Source organism: Cavia porcellus, unplaced genomic scaffold (genome assembly GCF_034190915.1).
Source record: "Cavia porcellus strain 051 isolate PalLab524CR breed Dunkin Hartley unplaced genomic scaffold, mCavPor4.1 scaffold_15, whole genome shotgun sequence".
NCBI lineage: Eukaryota > Metazoa > Chordata > Mammalia > Rodentia > Caviidae > Cavia > Cavia porcellus.
The window spans coordinates 74539273-74561915 of NW_026947498.1; the positions used below are offsets into that span (position 1 = coordinate 74539273).

The 22643-nt window shown below is 47.9% G+C and overlaps 1 protein-coding gene across 4 annotated transcripts in view; it reads left to right on the forward strand.

Annotated features, from left to right (window-relative positions):
* The first annotated feature begins 515 nt into the window (after positions 1–515).
* Mtmr14 (myotubularin related protein 14) overlaps positions 516–22643 on the forward strand; it is a 45126-nt gene continuing 22998 nt past the window's right edge. For 2 of the 4 annotated variants that reach the window (XM_005001102.3, XM_013146328.3), the window contains exons 1-7: positions 516–789; positions 2271–2419; positions 7675–7783; positions 12793–12868; positions 13278–13338; positions 14811–14933; positions 15874–15947. In XM_005001102.3, the coding sequence (XP_005001159.1) occupies positions 634–789; positions 2271–2419; positions 7675–7783; positions 12793–12868; positions 13278–13338; positions 14811–14933; positions 15874–15947 (748 nt within the window). In that variant the 5' untranslated portion in view covers positions 516–633. Of the gene's footprint in view, positions 790–2270; positions 2420–7674; positions 7784–12792; positions 12869–13277; positions 13339–14810; positions 14934–15873; positions 15948–22643 lie in introns of those variants that run through there. The other 2 variants (XM_003464133.4, XM_063225216.1) reach the window with 2 other exon arrangements.

Sequence of the window (22643 nt, forward strand, 5' to 3'; positions counted from 1 at the left end):
AATGCTTTTACATCCACTTTTTCCAACGTTTGAAATATTCCATTAAGAAAAAAAGAAAAAGACTAAAGCCACTTTTCAAACAGAATTTCAAGCCAGGAATTTGGTCTCATCGACTCCGTTTTTTTCTCACTAAAGTAGGAGTGATGATCACTGCATAGAGCCGCATAGGAAAAAAAAAAAAAAAAAAAAAAAAAAAAAGCACTTCCTGCCATTTGGTTTCAATATTACTGCTGTTACCATGGCAGCCGACGGGCCACAGTTAGCTCAGTCTCCCCCGGGATCGCCAATGGTTCCTTCCCGTTGTGACTCCCCTCCCATGGCAGCCCAATGGTTCAACCCGGCATCCCCGGGGAAACCCTGTGGGCGGAGCCGCAGGCACCGGCGAGCCTTGCGGCCCCCGCCAGAAACCACTCGGACCGTTCCGCGTCAGGAGTGGGCAGGGAATCATGGCTAGCGCGTGAGTCCCGCGCTTCGATTGGCTATTGCCGCAATAAACATCCGGCAAGTTGGGGCGGGACCGGAAGTGAAGAGGAAGGCTGCAGCCGGGGTGGCTCGGGAGGTTCCTGAGTTGGGCTCGGTGCTGCAGGTCCCATGGCCCTGGCGGAGACGCCCTGAACGGACGCGGAGCTGGGCATGGCCGGCGCTCGGGCCGCCGCCACTTCCTCGAAGGGGCCGTCAGCCTCTTCCGGCAGTCCGCTGCCGCAGGAGCCAGGGCTCGGGGAGCTGCTGGAGGAGTTCTCCCGGACTCAGTACCGGGCCAGGGACGGTGGCGGGGCAAGCGGCTCCAAGGTGAGCCTAGACGTGCGGTAGCAGAGAGCCGCCTGGCGAGGGGACTTCCAGTGGAAGGACTGAGGCCAGGGGCTCGGTCCTCAGAAGGGAGGAGTGGAACTTACCTGCCTAGAAAGGGGAGGGGGACTACTCTTCCAGGGTCTGGGCTCGCAGGCGGAGGACGCGGCTGAACAAGCACAAAATGAGAGCGAGCCCAAAAAATGGTTCAGAGGTCAAGGGTCAGAGGCTAGGGTTACCAAGGAGTGAGGCTAGTTCTTCCGATACTAGGCGGCCTTGGTGTCAGGGCAAAATCCTCAAATCTTCGTGAAAATGGAGGGAGGGTTTCTCCAAGTCAGAGGTGAGAACGAAGGGGTCGAGGTAGCGGGGCAGAAGGGAGCCAAGATGTGAACTGGGTTTCTCCTTTTAAGACCTCAGCATGACTTACGTCTTTCTCTTTCCTTCTGTGGAGCAGGAAGACTACTCTCACTCTCTTTGGATTGCTGTATTTAAAAAAGGACTCGTATACCCCTAATCCCAGCACTCAGGAGGCTGAGGCAGGAAGGAGGACTGCTGTGAGTTCGAAGCCAGCCTAAGCTACATCGTGAGCGCCTCTCAAAAGTATCTAGAATAAATTATCTTAATTGTAGAGAATCGCTGAAAAGTAAAGTGATTAAATGCTAAATTAGTTTTGGGGTTTTTTCTGAGACAATCTCCCTGTGTAATTCAGGCTTCCCTTGAGCTCACAGCAGTGCTCCTCCCTCAGCCTTTTGAGTGCTGGAATTACAGGCATCTGGCTTCTTAGTAATGCTAATATGGTCTGAAATTTTAGGATGCCTGGTTTAAAACACCATGAGTTGTCTTCAGGAGGGTCTGGACCCTCTTCCATCTTACACTCCCCCAGAAATTAGGTTTGTCATGAGTCGCACTTTATTTTCATTGCAGCCTTCTTTGAGGCCTCTCAGAAGTCTGACCTCTTGCAAACTTCTTGAAACGTTGCAGGTGTTAGTGTTTTCTAGTAGGCCTTTCCTTGGATTGAAAGTGAAATTGCAGTGAGAGGCGGTGTGCTTTGTTTTATAAATGAGTAGTGTATAAGGAAACCGCTCTGTGTACAGCTGTGTACTAATGATTTCACTGAGTAGAGCTTAAGGTACTAGTGTAAGGTTGGAGAATAAGAAACTGCCACCAAGGGTGGAGTAGTGCCGGGGACAGTAACCTAAAGCAAAAATTCTTACATGAGTCGTGGGCTTATTAGAAGCTCATGAAAGCTGTGACCCTCTCAAACACTGACCACACGATTTCACATTCTGTGTGGATGGGCGCAGGACCTCTCACACGGGTTCCTGCTCCCCGAAATACTGGAACCCACTGTCATGTCTCTTTCCGCCTTGAATAGTAACAGTCACACAGGCACATGTCTTCCAGTGACCTCTGCGGGTTGTTAGCTGCTTCCCACCTTTGGAACCCTAGAGTCTTACAAGGCTCCCATCTCTTCCCCTGTGCAGGTTGAGCGCATTGAGAAGAGATGTCTGGAGCTGTTTGGCCGGGACTACTGTTTCAGTGTGATTCCAAATGTGAATGGGGACATCTGTGGCCACTACCCCCGGTACATCGTGTTCCTGGAGTATGAGAGTTCTGAGAAGGAGAAGGACATGTGAGCATCATGTGACCATTATGCCTGTCTGGGCAGAGCAGACTCTTTCACATGTGTTAAGGACTCGCTGGCATCCCTCTTTACCTAAGGTTTAATAAACCATATTGGCAGGCTGACAGTATAGAATGAGGGGTCAGGTGGGAGTCACAGCCCTGTCTTCTTTTTTGCTCCTAATCTAGAGCGCATTGTCCCATAATAGCTGGCTTCATACTTCATCTCCCTGTACAGTTTCACTGTCATTTTGTTTGTTTTGAGGCTGGGTCTCAATAAGTAGTTCAGGGCCGGCCTTGAACTCTCAGCTATCTTCCTGCCTCAGCCTTGGAAACGCTGGAATTAGGAGTGTACCACCACCCCTTTTTTTTAAGAGGGGGAGGGGGAGGTATGCTATGTCAACACAGGTTTGACCCAGGTATGATCGTGCACAGCTTTAATCTTAGCACTTGGGAGGCTGAGGCAGGAAGATATCAGTGAGTTAAGGCCAGCCTGCACTACATAGGGAGAACCTGTCTCAAACACACATACACACACAAAAATATATATACATAAGCTCTAGTCAGACTGGTTGAATTTACACCTTACCTCCCCATTTGGAGCTGTGTAACTAATGCTGGACAAATTATTTAGCCTCTTTATTGTCAGTTTTCTCACCACTAATCTCTCGCCTTGTCTTAATTAGTGCTTTAGGACTAACTAAAATTCTGGGAAAATGGCCTGTGCAGTTCCTGATGATACACAGTGCCGATCCAGCCCTAGTGTGTTTATTGTGAGAGTTAGGAATAAGAGAGCAGGCAGGAAGCCCCCAGGTGGAAGAGGCGGCCTTAGGCACTTGCTAACTGGTAGCTTTTTAACTTGCAACTAGCCAATCACAGGTGTTGTGGTTCCTGCTTGCTCTCACTGTCTTGGTGCTCCTGCTGTGTGCTGTGGTTGTGAAGAGATCTAGCATCTGCCCTCCTTCCCTGTGTGATCTCAGCCACAGGTGGGGTGTTGTGAGGCTCTGGCAGCAGTTGTGCTGTAGTTGGGCAGGCCCTCGCTGCTCAGCATGGCCTTAAGTGCACTTCAGAAAACCCCCTCCCCAGCATGGATGACACCCACAGGATTGCAGTGCACACTCAGGTCTGGGGAATATGGTTCACCCACCTGGTGTAGACAGCTGTGGAGAGCTCAGAGCAAAGCCTTTGCTGCTGGCATCTCCAGGATGAGTAACTTCCAGAAGTTCCTGAAGGGCTGACTCGTGCTCTCAGGTCTTAGTGATTGGGCCAAGCTGCGTGGACTTGTGGATTGTGTGGCAGTGGTCTTGTGTCAGCAGCCCCTGAGCACGCGGCAGCAGTGCAGATTCTCAGGCTGTCCTGGGCCTTCCGAGCTGGGCTTCTCAGAGTCCGCATTCCTGGAGTTTTCAGGGTGTAGCACGGGAACTGCACTAGCCAAGGGTGACACGGAGAGGAACACCCTGGCTAGAGGAGTTTAAGGGTAAGGCTTAGGCTCCCAGGCTGTGAGAGCACCTGCCTTTAGAGGTGGGTGCATCCCCTGAGCACTTGTGTGAGGATCACAGAATCAGGTCTCGGCCTTCCTCGAGGATCCCTAAAGACTGGGCTTTGCCCTAGCCCCTTACTGTGGCCTGTCTCCTGACCACACCTTCCAGAGCCCGGTAAGCTCTTCTGAAGGAGAGCTGCTGTTCCTGCTTTGTGCAGCCCTTCTACTCTCATTCCTGGGGCCGGCACTTTTTGCCTCATGCTGACAGCAGGAGTTCTGATAGCATCTCAGCTCTCTGTGTCCCCGCCCAGCTCCTTGCAATCCAGAACCCTTCAGGACCAGCCCACGCATGCACTCAGTTTTCTCATAAGGAAAAAAGCTGGGTTCAGAGTCGCTCTACCCCTTAAGGGAACTACTGTTTGTTGATTTTCTCTTTAGTGGAGGTGCTGGGTTCCCTACACCAGCCTTCTGTCCCAAAGGTGAAGCCTGTGTAAGCAGCTTGCCTCTGCCCAGGATCCCTGTGGTGGTGAGAAGCTGGAACCCCTGGCTCTGCTCGCTGCACCTTCTCCCAGCTTTCTTATCCCCATCTTGCCTGGTGGGGTCTCACTGTCCAGACCAGGGCCACTACACAACACGTTTCTGGGAAGCAGCCCCAGGAGTTCACCCTTGTCAGGCCTTGCGGTTGGATTGAAGTGATTTTAAGTGGGCAGTGCCTATTCATTAAAGGCAGGAAAGTTTGGATATTTTAGATAAGTAGAATTCTTGCTGCTGCTTTTTCCTTTTTTTTTTTTTTTTTTCCTTAGTGCTAGAGATTGAAACCAGGGCCTTTGCAATGAGTTACATCCTCAGCCTTTTTTATTTTGAGTCAAGGTCTTGCTATGTTGCCCAGGTTGGGCTCAAGTTTGTGATCTTCCTGAATCAGCCGCCCAGAGTACTAGGATTGCAGGTGTGCACCATCATGCCCAGCTGCTGTATATATTATTTGCAAATTACTGTGACACTAACTAGATTGGGTTTACTGTGGTAGAACTGAATTCAGGAAGTGGTGTGGTTTTGTTAACTGACTTCCCCAATCCAGCCCTCTGTCCAATAATAGCAGCCCAAGTGACTAGGGTGGGGTTCACAAGCACTCACTGAACTGCCCTTGTACAATAGACCCCAGAAACCTAGTGAAAGGCTGGTAGGTGAGGTCCGTACCCTTAGATTTGACAGAGAGCGGTCAGTGAACCAGAGCCAGAGGGAAGGTGCTGGGTCGCAGTTAAATCTTGGGTGCAATGGTGCCCAGTAGGCCTTGGGAACACGGCCCCTTCATGCCTGCCCCACAGCCTTGGGCTCTTGATCGCGGTTTTTGTAAACCTGCTTCACCTGTGAAATGGCCTAGTGATGACTGACAGAGATAGTGTGTGCAGGAGCCGTGCTTCATGTCCAGTGTCTGTCCCATATCTTTTTTTTTTTTTTCTTTTGCCTTTTTATTGGTACCGGGGATTGAACTCACGACTGCCTGCTTGCAAGGCAGGCCCTTATGCCGCTGAGCTAGATCTCCGGCCCTCTGTCCCATGTCTATAAAGCAGAAGTGTCGTGGACCTCAGGAAGCTGGGCGGCTTATATGTACAAGGACCAACCAATCTGGCTTGAGGGCATGGTATTGGTCCTGGAAAGGTTTCCATCGGGAGTTCTATGACAACAGTATTTCCTTTGTTATATGAAAATAGTTCTTGTATGTAAATTATACGAAGCAAAATTCAGTCAGATAATTAAATAAAAGTCAAAAGAAACTCCCCACCCAGGCCAGGGACATAGCACAGCAGCACAGCACCCGCTGGGCAAGTGCAGAGTCCTGAGTTCAATTCCCAGTAGCAAAGAAAAAAAGAATCACCCTGTGATAACATTCTGCCAAAGCTTTCAGTACATAGTTTGTAGACATAAGTATGCCAGATTCCATTTCTCATTCAAATACAAGTGTCACATGCAGACACAGCTCACTGCTTAGCACTGCAGTAAAAAGATCCTAAGGGCGAGAAGTAAGAGAAACGGGAACTAGGTAGAGAACAGAAACTGATGGTGCTTTGAGTAGAAAACCAGGCCCGCTGCCTGGCCTTGCCAAAACGGCATAGACGACAGCTCAGCACTCAGGAGACTTTGGAGGGACATGCTGGTTGTGGTGCTGTTGACACTGGGGTTTGCTTTTTTTGTTTTGAGACAAGAGCTCACAGTGTAATCCAGCTGGCCTTGAATTCCCTGTGTAGACCAGGCTGGCGTTAAATTTGAGATCTTCCTGCCCAAGCCACCTCAGTGCTGGGATTACGGGCACTACCACACCCATTGACACTTTCAGTTTTGAGGAGAGTTTGCTGAATGGATGGACTCAATGTGGGATGAAAATTGAACTTGGCATTGAGCTACATCCCCAGCCTTTTTTATTTATTTAATTTTAGGGTTTGTTTTTTTCATCAGGGTCTCACTAGGTAGTTCAAGTTGGCTTTGAGCTCACTGTGTAGCCCAGGCTGGTCTCAGACTCACTGCGATCCTTCCAAGTTTGCCTTCCAAGTGCTGGGATTACAGGTGTGCAGTTCCTGGCATGGCTGAGGTGCCTTTTTAACTCTGTAGAGATACTGGGGGGGGGGGGTTTGTAGTGATGGGGGAAATCTGGGTTCTTAGCAGGAGGTGGTTCAAGAAGGCCCTTCAGCCTCTTCAAGTTTCCTTTTCTTCAAGAAAGAAAATACGGGGCTGGGGATTCAGCTCAGCGGCATAAGCGCCTGCCTTGCAAGCAGCAGTCCTGAATTCGATCCCTGGTGCCGATAAAAAGGAAAAAGACCAAAAAAAAAAAAAAAAAGAAAATATTTCCCAGGTTTGATGGCACAGCTGTATTCCCAGCACTCTGGGAGGCTGAGGCAGGAAGATTATAGGTTCAAGCCCAATTTGGGCAATTTAGGAAGTCCCTAGCTCAAAAAGTTTAAAACGATGGGGAAAAAAATTTAAAAGGGCTGGGGGGCTGGGGACATAGCTCATAGCAAAGGCTTCCAGATGCACGTATGTCCATGAGGAGGGAGGTCCCTAGGAGGGGTGGACCCTCTGCCGCCATGTGACACACATGTTCAGCTCTCCGAGGAGACAATGTGAGTGTCCACCTCCCTTCTGAACAGTCCCCTACATGGCAGTGCGGCCTCCTCCAGCTCTCCTGCCCCTCGTGCTGATGCTGCCAGCAGCATTGACCAAGGTGTGGAGGCAGTGAGCACCGTGGTGTGGCTGTGAGAAAGGAGAAAGCTCCTTTCTCACCCTGCCCCATTCACTTTGGAGGCCACAGTGTCATGGGCAGCTCCACTTTTGCCTGTGCTGCTCCGTGTGCCCTGTCCCGTGGGGCTGTAGAGCTGTGTAGACTGGGTGCTGCCTGAATGAAGATCACAGAAATGGCCCTGCAGTTCCTAGGGTGCCCAGGACACTGGCTTGTCCTCGAAATGAGCTGTGAACACTGTGGGCACAGTCAGTATCCAGGCTCTTACGTGTGTTTCTGTCTTCCACATATACTGTCTTTAGCATCTTTTTTGCCCACTGTAAAGGCCCTAAAATCGGGATAACTTAGATTTTAATTCCTATAATAAGCACTTTCAGTATTCCTGAAACGTCTAGTCATCATGATTAAAAATTTAGAAGTCGCTGCATTTACCAAATGTCTACTGAGCTTCTTCCCAGCTTTTGCCCGCTTTCGGGGGGGGGGGGGGGGCAGATGGACAGACACACGGCCAGAGTGCCCCGCAAAGCCAGACTGACACCCCACCCCATGTTAGGTTTCAGAGCACCGTGCAGGTGAGCAAGCTGCAGGACCTCATCAACCGCAGCAAGATGGCCAGGTGCAGAGGACGGTTTGTCTGCCCGGTGATCCTGTTTAAAGGCAAGGTAAGGCTGTCTTCTGGGATGCTTGACTCCACAGCAGAGTACAGGTGGTTGTTCCCTGCCAGCCAAAGGTAGGGGTTCCAGGGACCTGGCGCTATGGGAAGTTTGCTAGAGAAACAAGACCCCTTCGGATTCAAGGGGGACTTCAGGTAGAAAAGGGATATTGCCGTGAGAGGACCCTGCCCTTTGTTTTGGAATGGGTTCTGGGTTCAGATCCTGGCTGTGGTACTCCTGCCCGCACAGAGCTTCAGTTTCCTCTTCTGTCACATGGGAATAATAGTCACACCTGTATCAAAGTTTACAGAGTGAATTGAATTGAGATACCCCACTGGTGTTTGTCCGTTATTTTGTGCATCTGCTTAACTGAATGTTTATTTCTTTGAGTTTGTATTTTTGAGACAAGGTCTTGCTATGTAGGTCAAGCTGGCTGTGAACTCACCCGGTAGCCCAGGCTGGCCTCAAACTCATGGCAATCCGAGAGCAAAGATTACAAGTATGTGCCACCGTGCCTGGTGAACCTAATGTTTGAGTGTGTACTTGAAGTTTGTGCCTTTTAGATCGTGCGGTAGGTCAGCTTCTATTTTTTTTTTCTTTTTTTTAAATTTTATTTAAGGAGAAAAGAAAAAAAAAAGCAGGGAAAGGGTACAAGTTATACAGATTTACAGAAAAAAAAATGAACAGTAGGAAATCACTAGTTAATGGATTACATATTGTCATCTTAGAAGGTAGGTCAGCTTCTAAAACAAAGACTTTTTCCCTGCATAGAGCTTTCCTTCTCATGGCTGCTGTTCATTGGTCTCTTAACAGGGCCTTATTTTGCCTATCTTGCTATCTTTTGGTGTAAGGGATATTGCCTCACACAAAAGGAAAAAGACTCAAGAGTGGTTGAGTAATTTCCGCAGTTGTACTTTATACCTAAGAGAGCAGTGATTTGAACCCATCTCCAACACCATAGTGCAGTTGAAAGTTGCATGGGGTGGATGCTGTCAGGAAACTTGAAGGGGGCGGTGGTAAGGCCTGACAGACTGGTGGCCTCCAGGGAGCGTGATGTGGGTGGGCCTCTGTCGGGACCACAGGAGGGTGAGGGAAGGACTTCAGGCAGGCGATGCAACACTGGAGAACATGAGGCGTGCAGGAGCAAGAGCCAGGAGGCCTCTGTGGCTAGAGGGGGTGCACATGAGCGCAAGGGACGGACCGCCTGTGTTTCGCAGAGCAGTGTGAGAACAGGCTTGCAGAAAGCATTCTCTGTCGCCTGAGAAAACAGTACTGGCCCAGCGTAGAGCCAAGACCGGAGGGCCGCAATTCCAAGTGCTTCCTGGACAAACAGTGTCGCAGCAAGACCCTGTCTTACCGTGAAAAGTAAACAGGACTGGGGATATACCTCAGTGTGAAGGCTCTGGTTTCAGTCCCCAATACCACCAAAAAAAAGGCAAGAGAGAAAGACTGCATCCCAAATTTGTCCTGACTTCACTGCCGACATTGAGAAAGCACACCCAGATCTGAGCGCAGACAGGGTTCAGGCTCGGAGACGTCCTTGAAAGAGTTTCGGTGTGATGAAAGAATATAAAGCAAAAGTTACCTTTATTCCAAGGACCGCGGAGAGAAGTCCATGACCACAGGCGGCCTGGCTTTCTCTACTGGAGCCTGGGTTCTGGGATTATACATACAACCTCTGATGGCGGTGGCGCTTAGGGCGGGCATTGGTGAGGCACGAGGAACTGATTGGAGCTTTCTTTGCCTACAAACAGAAAGGGGAGTTGCAGTTAAGGCTGAGGAAGAAGCAGGAAGTGGTAGGTGCTCCTGCTTTGGCCTTCCGCCACTTAGACCACCACCATAACCCTACAGTGATTTATACTAGGGCAAGAACCTTTCCGCTCTGTGGCCGCATCTTTGTCCCACACAGCGTCTCTTCTGTTTCTGCAGAACGTGAGTAAGGAATGTTGCTGAGCTCACTTGGGAAAATGCCACAGCAGACAGCTCCGGATTCCTGGAGTTTAGTCTAGATAGGAGGTCAGCACATGAGTCTCCGAGGGCCCGAGTCTGTGGATTTCAGAGGAATCACGCTGGAATGCTGCAGAGGCTTAGCCCGACGGGGTGCTGGCCTTTTCAAGTGGTCCTAGAGGCCTTGCTGTGAAGTCCCCTTTCTTCTGCCTCATGCCAGGTGGCACAGTGCCCTTCAGTCCTCTTTGCTTGCCATTGTCTGTTAGCAGTGACTCACTGCTACCTGTGCCCACAGCAGTTGCATAAGAAATGCACCACCATGCGCTTCCTGTCTGTGCCTGTCCAGTTGGTCTCTAGGCAGCAGCCTTGCCTTGGGGCCTTCCTGCCAGCCTGAGCTGACCACCGGTACATAAGTGTCCTCAGGAGGAGGAGCTGCTGGGGAACAGCCGCTGTGCTTACCAGGCCACCTCCTGGAGAGATGGGCACAGTGGTCCCTGGGGCTCAAGTCCAGGAAAAGGTATTCAGAGGGAGGTTGGAACCACTGGGAAAGGCTTCCGCTTGGGCCAAAGAGAACCTGTCCTCCTGTGTGACTCAGCAGGTCTCTAACCTGGGCTGGGAGAGTCATTACCAACGCCAGTTTAGGACCTCCTGCTCCTCAGTTAAGCAGGGGAGCTGTTCTCATCTCACAGTGTTGCCTCCTGCTGCCTGCAGACTCCATCCTGTGTGGTCTGCATAAGGTGGGGTCAGACACCCTGCTGTTCATTCTGCCCAGACCATTGACAGCTAGGCCAATGTGTGTGTCTGTGTGTTTGTGCACATATGCACACATGTGAGTGTTTTACTGGAGACTGAACTGACATTGAGCCATGTCCCACCCCTTTTTTATTTTATTTTCAAACAGAGTTTCTGTAAGTCATTTAGTGCCCAAGCTTGGCTTGAACTCTAGCTTGAAGTCCTCCTGCTTCAGTCTCTTAGAGTACTGGGATTAGTGGATATACCACCACACCTGGGTTAGGATTTGTTTTGTTTTGTTGTCTGGGCACGTAGTCCAGCCTGGCCTTGAACTTGCTGTGTTTTCCATGTCATCCTCAAACTCAGAATCCTCCTAACATCAGCCCCCCAGGTGCTGGAATTACAGATGTCCACCACTGGTATCCCTTACCAGATGGACAGCAAAGACAGCCACTTTTACTTATATATTTAAAAAATTTGGCCAGATATGGTGGCACATGCCTGTCATCCCAGCACTCAGGAGACTAAGGCAGAAGAATTGCCATGAGTTCAAGGCCAGATGGACTACATAGTGAGACACTGTCTCAAAAAAATTTTTTTTCTTTTTGGTACTGGGAGTCAAACCCAGGGCCCTCCATATATTAAGCAAACATTCTGCTGCTGAACTGCAGCTCTTCATCACTCTCCTTTTGTATGCCAAAGTTGATTATTAGGCCAGTGCAATTCCTACCCAGTGCTACTCTCTATGCAGAGTTGGAGGCCATTCCTAATTGGGTAACTAGAACATTTAGAATGTATTTTGCCAACGCCCAGAACTGATGGTTATGATCTGGGCATAGTGGCGCACACCTGTAATTGCAGCATTTGGGAGCTGACACAGGAGGGTTGCTGTGAGTTTGAGGCCAGCCTGGGCTGCATCCTGAAACCCAACCTCAAAAAAAGGAGTGAAGGAAAGGAAATGCTGGATCTTCACTGGGAACCACGAGGCTTAGGAGCAGGCCTTAAGGGTTAAAGCTCTGGGTGTGTTGTGGGAGCTCATACCTGTAATCCCAACACTTGGGAGCTGAGACTAGAGGGTCGAGAGTTTGGGGCCAGCCTGCACACACAGCACGTGCCAGGCCAAAGCCCTGTCTAGAAGAGGCTGCTATGGGGCAAGCACTTCTGACTTGAGTGTCTCACTTGGGGACTTCACCAAATCCCTTACTCTTTTGTCTCTGACCTGCTGGGCCCAGGGTTGGCCGTTTCCAAAAGGATAAGAAGAGTTTGGGGAAAGAATGGAGAGCGAGAAGAAGGTCTCAGAGTTCAATGACAAGCTGGGCGTGGTGGTACGCTTCTGCCATCCCAGCACTCTGGAGGCCTGAGGCAGGATGATGACAATTTGAGCACAGGCTAGACAGCTGAGCAGTTCAGTGAGACTTTTAACCCAAAAGGGGTAGCAATGCCATTAAGTGCCAAGGATGTATATTTGACCCCTGGTGTGTGTGGGGGTAACAGAAAGTCCTCAGCCGAAAAGAGGCTGTGTGAGATCTCACACTGCACGAAGGAAGGCAGGGTCAGTGTCCAGAAGGTGTTTGAGTAAGACCCCCAGGAGTGCAAGTCTCTGGAACCGTGTGTGACCAGTACAAAGCAGAGGGTTCTAGCTGATGCCTCTCCGCCGCTTCCTTCCTTCCCTCCCTGCGGGGCTCTGCACCCCATCTTGGAACAGCACGTTGCTCCCCTCCCTTCATCGGGAGACCCACTGTCCATCCCCAGCTTACGTGGCCCACTCAGAAGTGGGCTTCCTGCCATGTGGCCTCACAGCCTACACACTAAAATAATGCAAGTTCTCCCAGCCTAGAGCTTTAGCTGAGCCCCCTGTCCCACCACCTCTCCTCAAATGGTCATTTGAAGTTGTGGCCTGAACATTACTGAGATTCGTGCAATTTCCTAGTGTCTAGAATTCAGTTCACATCCTGATCCCCTCGGTGATGAGGAAAAAAGTGCAAGAACATTCAAGCAAGAGGCTGAGGGGATAGCTGGTGGTAGGCACTTCCCTGGCGTGCACCAGGCCTTGCACTCCAGCTGCTGCACTGGGAGGGAAAACGAGGCACAGGAATTTTGGGGGCTTTACTCCATTCCCAGGGTGTGACCTGCATGCAGCGCCCACCAGGTCTGTCTCGGGTCCTTGAGTGGGGCATCTCCTGGGACGGAGACTCTGGGCTGAGCTCCAGGTGCCCTTCAGCCCGGCCTTGGGGAATTTGCCTGAGCCCACGCGCCAGCCCATGGGTGGCGGGAGGCCCTGGTGTTCTTCCACCGTGTCTGCTTCAGAAACCAGCCTGAGGATGCTCTCTGTTTCCCAGCATATTTGCAGGTCTGCCACACTGGCTGGATGGGGGGAGCTGTATGGACGTTCTGGCTACAACTATTTTTTCTCAGGTGAATATTGAACAGCCCTGGGGGCTGGGGATTTAGCTCAGCAGCATAAGCACCTGCCATGCAAGCAGGCGGTCATGAGTTCGATCCCCGGTACTGATAAAAAAAAAATACTGAACAGCCCTGTGGGTATCAGATGTGAACCCACTCAGATAAGTCCCACAGTGGTATGGCAGAGGGTGGGAGCAAGCTCCCAGAGACGAAGGCATCCTTTCCACGGGCCAGACCACCCATAAAGTCTCATGAGAGGAAGGCAGCATACCAGATAAGCAGGGTGCATGGAGGGCTGGAGCTGTGGGGGCTGCCCATGGGGTGGGGCTGGCGGCTTGACCTGTGCTGAGCTGCTAGGGAGAAACCCCTAGAAGGAACTCTGCGAGCAGCCTCACTGCTGACTGACCACTTTCTCTGGCAGGGGGCACAGATGATGCCTGGGGAGATGCGGAAGACGTCACAGAAGAAGACTGTGCGCTTCGGTCAGTGTGGGAGTCTGTGCCAGGGGACAGGCTTAGGATGGGCTGTCTGACTGGTGTGGAGTTGTTCACACTGGTGCTGTCTTTGTCCTAGGCCATACTCGTGGCCTGGTCTTTGCGCTCATCCACAAGGTTGAAAGCGCACACTTAGCCATCCGGAAGCTTCCTCCCATTGCTGCCTGCAGCCATGGCGAGGGCGCATCAGCTTCTCCGGGGAAGGGATCTTGCCTCAGCCTCCAGTCTGCAGGCTGAGATAGGCTCCAAATGGCTGCATTTGTTTCGGAGCCCATCAAGTTTGAGGTGTGCACCCAGGGTGGCAGCTGCCAACCCACAGGTATTACACAGCACTTCTGGTATTAGGACAAAAGGAGAGAACTGTTGTCCCCACAAAGGTACAGGGAGGAACGTGGCAGTGAGAAGTCCCACAACCGCATGGCTGGTGTCAAAAAAGAGCTTGATACAAAACAGTGTTGGAGTGTCTAAAGAGAGCCAGTGGGCTACTTTACATTACTCTACCCCGTTTTAAAGATCAGCACTGTAAGTCGGTGGCAGTGACCCATGCAGCCCTATAATCCTAGCGCAATGGGAGACTGAGGCGGGAGGATCAGTCACAAGTCCCAGCCTGGGTGACTTAGCAAGACCCTGTCTCCAAGTAAAAGAAGGGCTGGAGGTGTAGTTCAGTGAGGACTTTGGGTTCCATCCCAGAAGCCACAGCAACCCTCTATGGGCTGTTTAGAAAAGCTCCTTGGCATGACCGGTGAGCTGGTGCTGAGTGACCACAGAATGAGCAGTAGCGCCATGTGCGGCTGGCTGCCCACACTGGTCTGGCCTCTCCTGGGCTCTGGCAGCCCTGGCTGGGCTCCTCCCCCAAGGTCAGGTGACCCTCCCCTACCCCACTTCTGCAGCACACTGTTCTTGGTGAACAGACTGCAGACACCCTCAGTGGCTGTTAAGAAAATGTGATGGTGACAGTTGATTCTTTCTACCCTGCCTGTCTGAGGTAGCTTGGGGTTAGAGTGGTGATCATCACTCCTTGTTTCCCTGGCTTGCTGCATAGAGGGGGTTCACTGCTAGGGTTTCACAGTCAGTCAGCAGAGTTACTCTGAGAAGCCTATCTGCCCTACAGTTAGTCTTGTTACCTTGTGAGCAGGGAATGTGGCTAGCTGTGGTCCTCGGTGAGGGCCAGCAGGGAGGAGGGCAGCAGACTCCAGTAGAAGCTCAGGAGCTCTCTGCCACCGCTCCCTGCTCCTGATGGCACTGAGATCATTGGAGTCTTCTGGCTTCATGCCAGGCAGTGCCAACAAGCCTTTCCAGCTGCTTTTGAGATGTGCCCCAGAGTTGGGGTAATCTAGAAAGGTACCTCCCTTTGCCCTCCCTCTGCCTTCAGGAAAGGTGGATGGGGCTCCTGCCACTGAGCGAGCCCCACCTCCCCAGCAGGAGCACACTGGACCTTGTCCCTCTGGCTCTAATTTCAGGAGTGGTGACACACACCTTTTCGATAAGGTCAGAGGCTATGACATCAAGCTGCTTCGGTACCTGTCAGTCAAGTACATCTGTGACCTGATGGTGGAGAACAAGAAGGTGAAGTTTGGTATGAAGTGAGTACTGTAAGGGCGCGGACCCCTCAGTGCGGGAAGTCAGCATGTCAGATCCGCAGGTCAGCGGTGTTCCTGGTGGTCACTGCAGGCTGGCCATGCCACAGCTGTCTGTGGAACTTCTGCCGTGTCTTCAGTTAGCACTGCAGGGCAGGCGCCAGCCCCCTTTGTTTTTGTAGACAAAAAACTAAAGAGGCTGAGTAACTTGGCTTACGCAGAGTCTGGCTGGTGCTCCAGTCCTGCCTTTGGCTGGATAGTCTTTATTTTTTCCCTGGCTTTCTGGTATATTCAAATCACTTCAAATGGAGCAAAACATTCAAAATACTCAATTCGCTTCAGTGACTGCTGTTACATAAAAATATATGTATGGACCAAATTGTTATACACTGGAGCAAAGCTTTAAAAAATAGAACATGGGATTAGGACAGTGAAATTTTAGGAGCTTTTCCAAAATTGTGTTGAATGTTAATTTCTTCCAGTGTCTTTTTGTTGGCCTAAACGGTTGTCTACACAAAAAAGACAGCATGCAGCTGAGGTTGGAGCACAGCTCCCCTGGGTGGTGGCTGTTCCGCACACCTCCTCCCTTGTCAGGGGCCGCTGTGCTGTGCATTCCCTTTTTGCAGGTGGCACAGCAGTGGGTAGAAAAGGCGGCAGTGCCCACTTTGGTTTGGGCCCTTACTTGACTTTCCACACACTTACCTTCTGATCAGAGTAGCTCCAGTCTGTGTCATGGGCCACTGCCGGAAGAGGTGCCCGTGACATTGGGCTCTGTCCAGGCTTGCCACACTACGGGGAGAGGCTGGTGTGGAAACAGGGAGTTAGATTTCTTGGCTCTGAAAAACAGCGTTTTAGCAGAAGGTTAATTTTAAGACATCGTAATACTCACGGGAGCAGCACATGCCTGTGTGTTGACGCCGTAACATTTTGTGTCTCTGTCTTGTAGTGTGACTTCCTCTGAGAAGGTGGACAAAGCCCAGCGCTATGCCGACTTCACTCTCCTGTCCATCCCATATCCAGGTAGGGAGCACTCAGGTTCCCAGCTTCCTAGGCTCGGCCCAGAGGCAGCGAGCACATCTTCCTCATGAGAGCCCTTGGCACCCGGCACCTTTGTGTCTCCAGCACAGACCTTGGGCCCTAGTCACAGGCCTCAGACTTAAGCTCTCAGTAGGGGATTGAATACTAGTACTGGCGCCTACGAGCCACAGCTTGAGCAAGTTGCTTCCCTGTCCCAACCACAGGCTTCCTCGGGTGGCACTTAGAATATGAAAGGTTTCCAGCACTCAGGCTTTTGTTGTTCGATGAGATCTTACAGGAACTAGTGCTCTGTGGATACAAAGTTCTGTCTTGTTTTGTAGTACTGGGGTACCAGGGCTTTCGCACTTAGCTAGATCCGCAGCCTTTTTTTATTTTCTGTTTTGGGATGAGGTCTCTCTCACTGAGTCACTAAACTGCCAGGCAGTTCTGGAACTTGCGGTCCTCCTGTGTCTGCCTCCCATAGTGCTGGATTCACAGGTGTGTACCAGGCCGGAGATACAGCTCAGTAGCATAAGCGCCTGCCTGGCAAGTACAGGGTCCTGAGTTCGATTCCCAATACCATAAAATAAAATAAAACATAGGTGTGCACTGCCGTTCCTAGCTCCATGAAGCGCTGGTGAAGTGGAAACAGTGTTGGTAATCTTGGTGCCTGTCCACGCAGTGCTGGCCTGGTCAGCTATGGCCCTTCATGCGTGTCTTGCAGGGGTTGAGCTTTGTTGGCCGTTACCCCAAGCAAGGCTGTTCTGCAGTGGAATGACACGTCGTTGAGTCTGTCCTGTGTGCAGTGGCTTCCCTGAGTTGCACAGTACTCTAGGTCACAAAACCGCATTTGTCTGTGCACGTAGATACGTTCCTGCCCTGAGGCTGGCTGGGCTCTGAGTGGATGTTTATCTAATTTGTCACTCTCCCTGCCTTTTTGCAAAGAAGGCTGAAGACCCCAAACCTAGTGTGAGGCTTGGGGAGCCACAAAATTAGTACAAATCCTCCTTGAGGCCTCGCCCATTTCCTGGGCTGGCTGCACTTGTGGCCTCAGTCTCGGATGCACTTAGCCAACAGCAAAGGCAGGCTGATGGTGGCCTCATTTTCGTCAGAGGCAGTTGGATGGTACTGATGCACAGTTCCTGGAGAGTAGTGTTCTGACAGTGCCCTCCACTGGGCATTATTCTTCCCTGCCAGCTTAGTCTCGGACCCGCAAAGCTGGGTGTTACCCTCAGAATCAGCACCATGTGTCCTTAAGCAGCCCTTAACTCTTAAGCAGCCCTTACCCTTCTGCGCATTGGTGCTGTCATTCATAACATAAGGGTGGTGGCCCCCTACTTGAGTGTCAGGTGCCACACCTGCTGCAAAAGCTCTCAATAAAGGAGTCCATGGGAAGCAAGAGCTGGGAGCCTTTCCTCCCTGAAGCAGCTCGGACTGATGCAGAGTGCAGTTGGTGGCACATGGGTTTGGTGGTGTCAGCAGTGCTGTGACAGTCTTTCCCGAAGGCATCTTTGCGGCAGCCAGTAGGGAACTGTGCAATTGGTTTTCAGCCCTAGCTTCTGACTTCCAGAGCTGCCTCAGGCACCGTGCCTGCAGAGCGGCTCTGCTGTCCTGTCGAGGGACTGTGCCGCTCGCCTTTGTCTGATTCAGGTAGACCTCATGGCGGAAAACTGTGGTGTTTGCAGTGACTGCTGCAGAAAAGCGGCCAGCACTTCTCTGCCATGGCACAGTGACTCGTTCCAGGGCTCCTGGACGGTAGCACTGTTTGACCCAGTTTTTCATCTGTAATTCGCCTGTAATCCAGCAGGCGTGAGGCTGCAGGTATTCCTCACGGTGTCCATTTATTTGTAATAGCAAAGTCAGGGACGTGTTTTCACTAAACAGAAAGAAAATTAAGCACATGATACCTTCATCCATAGAACTAAATATCCCACAGCTGTAGACAGATGCTTAAGGTGATACACAAATTTTTCCCCAAAATTATTTTATTTCAAGGAGGAGAAAAGCAAAACAGAATTTCAATCAGAGGGCAAGAATGATACATACATTGTGCATTGTCATCCCCAAGTCATTCACCCAGAGCACAAGACATCTACATTCAATTGTCCGAACAATACCAGTGCAAACCTTTCTCTTCAGTGAACTCAGAAATCAGTAGTGTAACTATTTTTAGTAGTAGTAAAATCAGCAGTAGTAATCAGTAATATTAACTAGTTTTAAATACATATGCATACACATATACGTGTGTTTTTTTCTTTCAGCTTGTCACAGTAATGAAATAATACTGTGTCTTATTTATTTCACTAATGAGTATGTTCTCTATGTGCATCCATTCACCTAAAGGAGTATCCAGTTTATCATTCCTTATGGCTGAGTAGTATTCCATTGTATGGAAATACCACATCTTTTTTATCCATCTCTTAGTCAGTGGGCATTTAGATTGTTTCCAAGATCTGGCTATTATAATTGGTGCTGTTGGGCTGGGGATTTAGCTCAGTGGCATAAGCACCTGCCTTGCAAGCAGGCGGTTGTGAGTTCAATCCCTGGTACCGATAAAAATGAAAAAGACAAAAAAAAAAAAGATAAGTGGTGCTGTTATAAACATGGATGCACATATATTGCTGTGGTATCATGTTTTTAATTCTTTTGGGAAAATACCTAGAAGGGGAAATAGCCGGATTGAATAGGACCTCCAATCTTAGTTTTTTGAGGAATCTCCACACTGATTTCCACAGTGGTTGCACCACTCTGGATTCCCACAAAAAGTGGAGAAGGAAGGGGGAAGGGGCTGGGGATTTAGCTCCGCGCATAAGCACCTGCCTTGCAAGCAGACAGTCGTGAGTTCGATCCCTGGTACCGATAAAAACGAAAAAGACAAAAAAAAAAATGAGTTTAAAAAAAAAAAGTGGAGAAGGATTCACAGCCCCTCCAGCATTTGTTATTGCTTGATTTCTTGATACTAACCATTCTTTCTGGGGTGAGGTGAAATCTCAGTATTGTTTTAATTTGCATCTGTTGAATGACCAGTGCTGTTGAACATTTTTTCGCATATTTATTTGCTGTTTGTACTTTTCATCTGAGAAGTGTGCATTTATCTCAGATGCCCATTTTTGGGTTAGGTCTTTAAATCTGGGGGGACCGATTTTTTTTTTTTTTGAGTTCTTTATGTATTCCCAATAATAAACCTCTATCTGAGGAACAGCTGGCAAACATTGTTTCCCACTTTGTGGGCTGTCTTTTCACTCTGTTGGTGGTTTCTCTTGCTGTGCAAAAGCTTTTTAGTAGGGTGAGAGCCCAGTTGTTGATTCTTTGTGGAATCTGGGTTTTGTTCATAAAGTCTTTGCCTACACCAATGTCTTCAAGAATTTTAGCTATTTTATTTTCCAGCAGGTTTTTTTTTTCTTTTTCATTTTTATCGGTACCAGGGATCGAACTCAAGACTGCCTGCTTGCAAGGCAGGTGCTTATACCGCTGAGCTAAATCCCCAGCCCCTTCCAGCAGGTTTAATGTTTCTGTTTTAACATTAAGACCATTCTGATTTTAGCATAGTACATGGTGAAAGATATGGGTCCAGTTTTAAACTTCTGCATGTGTAGAGTCAGTTTTTCCAGCACCATTTATTATTAAAGAGTCTATCTTTCTTCCAGTGGATGTGTTTGGCACGTTTGTCAAAGATAAGGTGGCTGAGTATGTCTGCCAATGTTTCTGCATCTTCTAATCCATTCCATGGATCATTTGGTCTGTGTTTTTGCCAGTACCACCACACACAGGGATTGTGATACCCCCTGTCTTGTCTTGTCTTTGTTGCCCAGGATTGTCTTTGCTATTCTAGGTCTCTTCTGGTTCCAGATGAATTTTAGGATTGTTTTCTCTTGTTCTGTAAGATACACTATTGGAATTTTGATTGGGATTGCATTGAATCTGTATAACAATTTTGGAAGTATGGCCGTTTTCACTATATTGGTTCTTCCTACCCAAGAACACAGGATATCGCTCCATTTTCTGATATCCTCATCAATCTCCTTTTTCCAAATACTATAGTTTTCAATGTAGATGTCTTTTACATGCTTAGTTACATTGATTCCTGAATATTTCATTTTTTTGGATGCTATTGTAAAAGGTATTGTTTCCCTGATTTCTGTCTCAGTGAGTTTGTTATTCATTTACAGAAAAGCTATTGATTTTTGAGTGTTGACTTTGTAACCAGCTATGTTACTGAATTTGCTTATTAAGTCTAGAAGTCTTTTGATGGAGTGCTTGGGGTCTTCTAAGTAAGAGTATCATGTCATCTGCAAATAATGATAATTTAACTTCTTTGTTTCCTATCTTTATATCTTTTTACTTCTGTCTCTTGCCTAATTTCTCTGGCTAAAGTTTCCAGTACTATGCTGAATAAGAGTGGAAACAGTGAACATCCTTATCTTGTTTCTGATTTTAGAGTGAAAGCTTTCAGTTTTTGTCCATTTAGCATGATGTTGGCTGTTGGTTTGTCTTAGATGGCCTTTATCAGGTAAAGACCTTCTATTCCAACTTTCTGTAAGATTTTTATCATGAATGGGTGCTGGACTTTGTTAAAGGCTTTTTTTTTTTGCATCTATTGTGATGATCCTATGATTTTTTTTTTCCTTTGGCTCTGTTAATATGATGTGTTACATTTATGGATTTATGTATGTTGGACCATCCCTGCATCCACTTGATCATTACATACAATCTTTCTGACGATTAGCTGCAGTCTGTTTGCCAGTATCTTATTGACAATTTTTGCATCATAGTTCATCAGGAAGGTTGCCCGGTAATTCTCTTTCTTATTGGGTCCTTCTCTGGTTTTGTAATGAGGGTAATACTTATTTCCAGGAATGAATTTGCGAGTATTGCTTCCCTTTCAATTTCATTAAAAAGTTTGAGAAGTAGTGCTGTTAGGTCTTCTCTAAATTTCTTACAGATCTCAGCAATAAATTCATCATGGCCTGGGCTTTTCTTTGTTGATAGGTTTTTAATTACATCTTTAATTTCTTCTACTGAGTTATTTAGGATTTTTATATCTTCTTAATTTAGCTTTGATAATTCATATGTATCTAGAAATCTATCCATTTCTGTATTTTCCATCTTATTAGAATACAAGTTTTCAAAGTAGGTACAGATGATTTTCTGGATTTTTGCAGGATCTGTTGTGATTTCATCTTTTCATTCTGATCGAATGGATTTGAGTCTTCCCTTTTCTTGATAAGGATTTGTCAATTTTATTTTTTTTAATTTTTTTTTTTATTTTTTTGTCTTTTTCGTTTTTATCGGTACCAGGGATCAAACTCACGACTGCCTGCTTGCAAGGCAGGTGCTTATGTCGCTGAGCTAAATCCCCAGCCCCCGTCAATTTTATTTAATTTTTCAAAGAACCAACTCTTCGATTCATTGATTCTTTGTATTGTTTTTTAGTTTCCAGTGTGTTAATTTCCGCTCTGATCTTCGTAATTTCCTCCCTTGTACAAGCTTTTGGTTTTGCCTGCTCTTCTTTTTTGAGAAGTTTAAGATTCAACATTAAGTTGTTTCTATGTTCTGGCTCTGATTTCCTGATACGGGCATTTACTGCTATGAATTTCCTTCCTAAGACTGCTTTCATTGTCTTCCACAAATTCTGGTATGTTATACTGTCATTATCATTCAACTGTAAAAATATTTTAATTTCATCTGTGACGTATTGTTTGTTCAGTAGGGTGCTATTTAATTTCCATGTGTTGATGAAGTTCTTGTGGTTTTGTTTGGCATGGATTTCCAGTTTCATTGCACTGTGGTCTTACACTATGCATAAGCATGTTTTATGTGCCAGTATGTGGCCTGTTTTGGAGAATGTCCCGTGTGCAACAGAAAAGAATGTGTATTCTAATGTTGTGGAGTGGGACACTCTATAAAGACATCTGAGTCTATTTGCTCAAAAGTTTTAGTTCTAATATTTCATTATTGATTTTTGTGTAGCTGATGTGTCTTTCTGTGACAATGGTGTATTGAGGTCTCCCAATACAATTGTATTAGGGCTTATTTGGATTTTCATGTCCATTAGTAATTGTTTTATGTGGTTGGGTGCACTGATACTTGTTGCATATGATTGTTATCTCTTCCTCTTGGATTGTTCCCTTTACAGTGACCTTCTTTATCTCTTAATCAGTCTTGGCTTAAAATTCACTTTGCAAATAGAACAGCGGCCCCTGCTTTTTTGTTGATTCCTATTGCATGGAGTATTGTTTTCCAACCTCTGGCTTTCAGTCTGTGAATTTCTTTTTTAATGAAATGTTTTTCTTGTATGCAGCATATTGTTGGATTGTGCTGCTTGAGCCATTCTGCCCGTCTGTGTCTTTTTACTCTTGAATTAAGACCATTAACATGAATGGTTAAAACTGATATGTATTGACTTATCCTTGTTATGTTATTGTCCTATTGTTGGTGCCCTCTTTTTTTTTTTTTTTTTTTTTTTTCTTTCCCCTAATTGTCAGCCTTTCCTGGTAGATTGTATCTGTTAGGATTCATGGAATTTTAGTTCTTTTTATATCTTTGTAGAATGTTCTTCAGAACATTTTGGAGTGCTGGTTTAGTGGTCATACATTTCCTGAGTGTTCTTTGTCATGGAAATATTTTATCTCTCCATCAGTTTTGAAAGATGGTTTTGTGAGATACATCAATCTAGGCTGAAAGTTGTTTTCCTTTAGA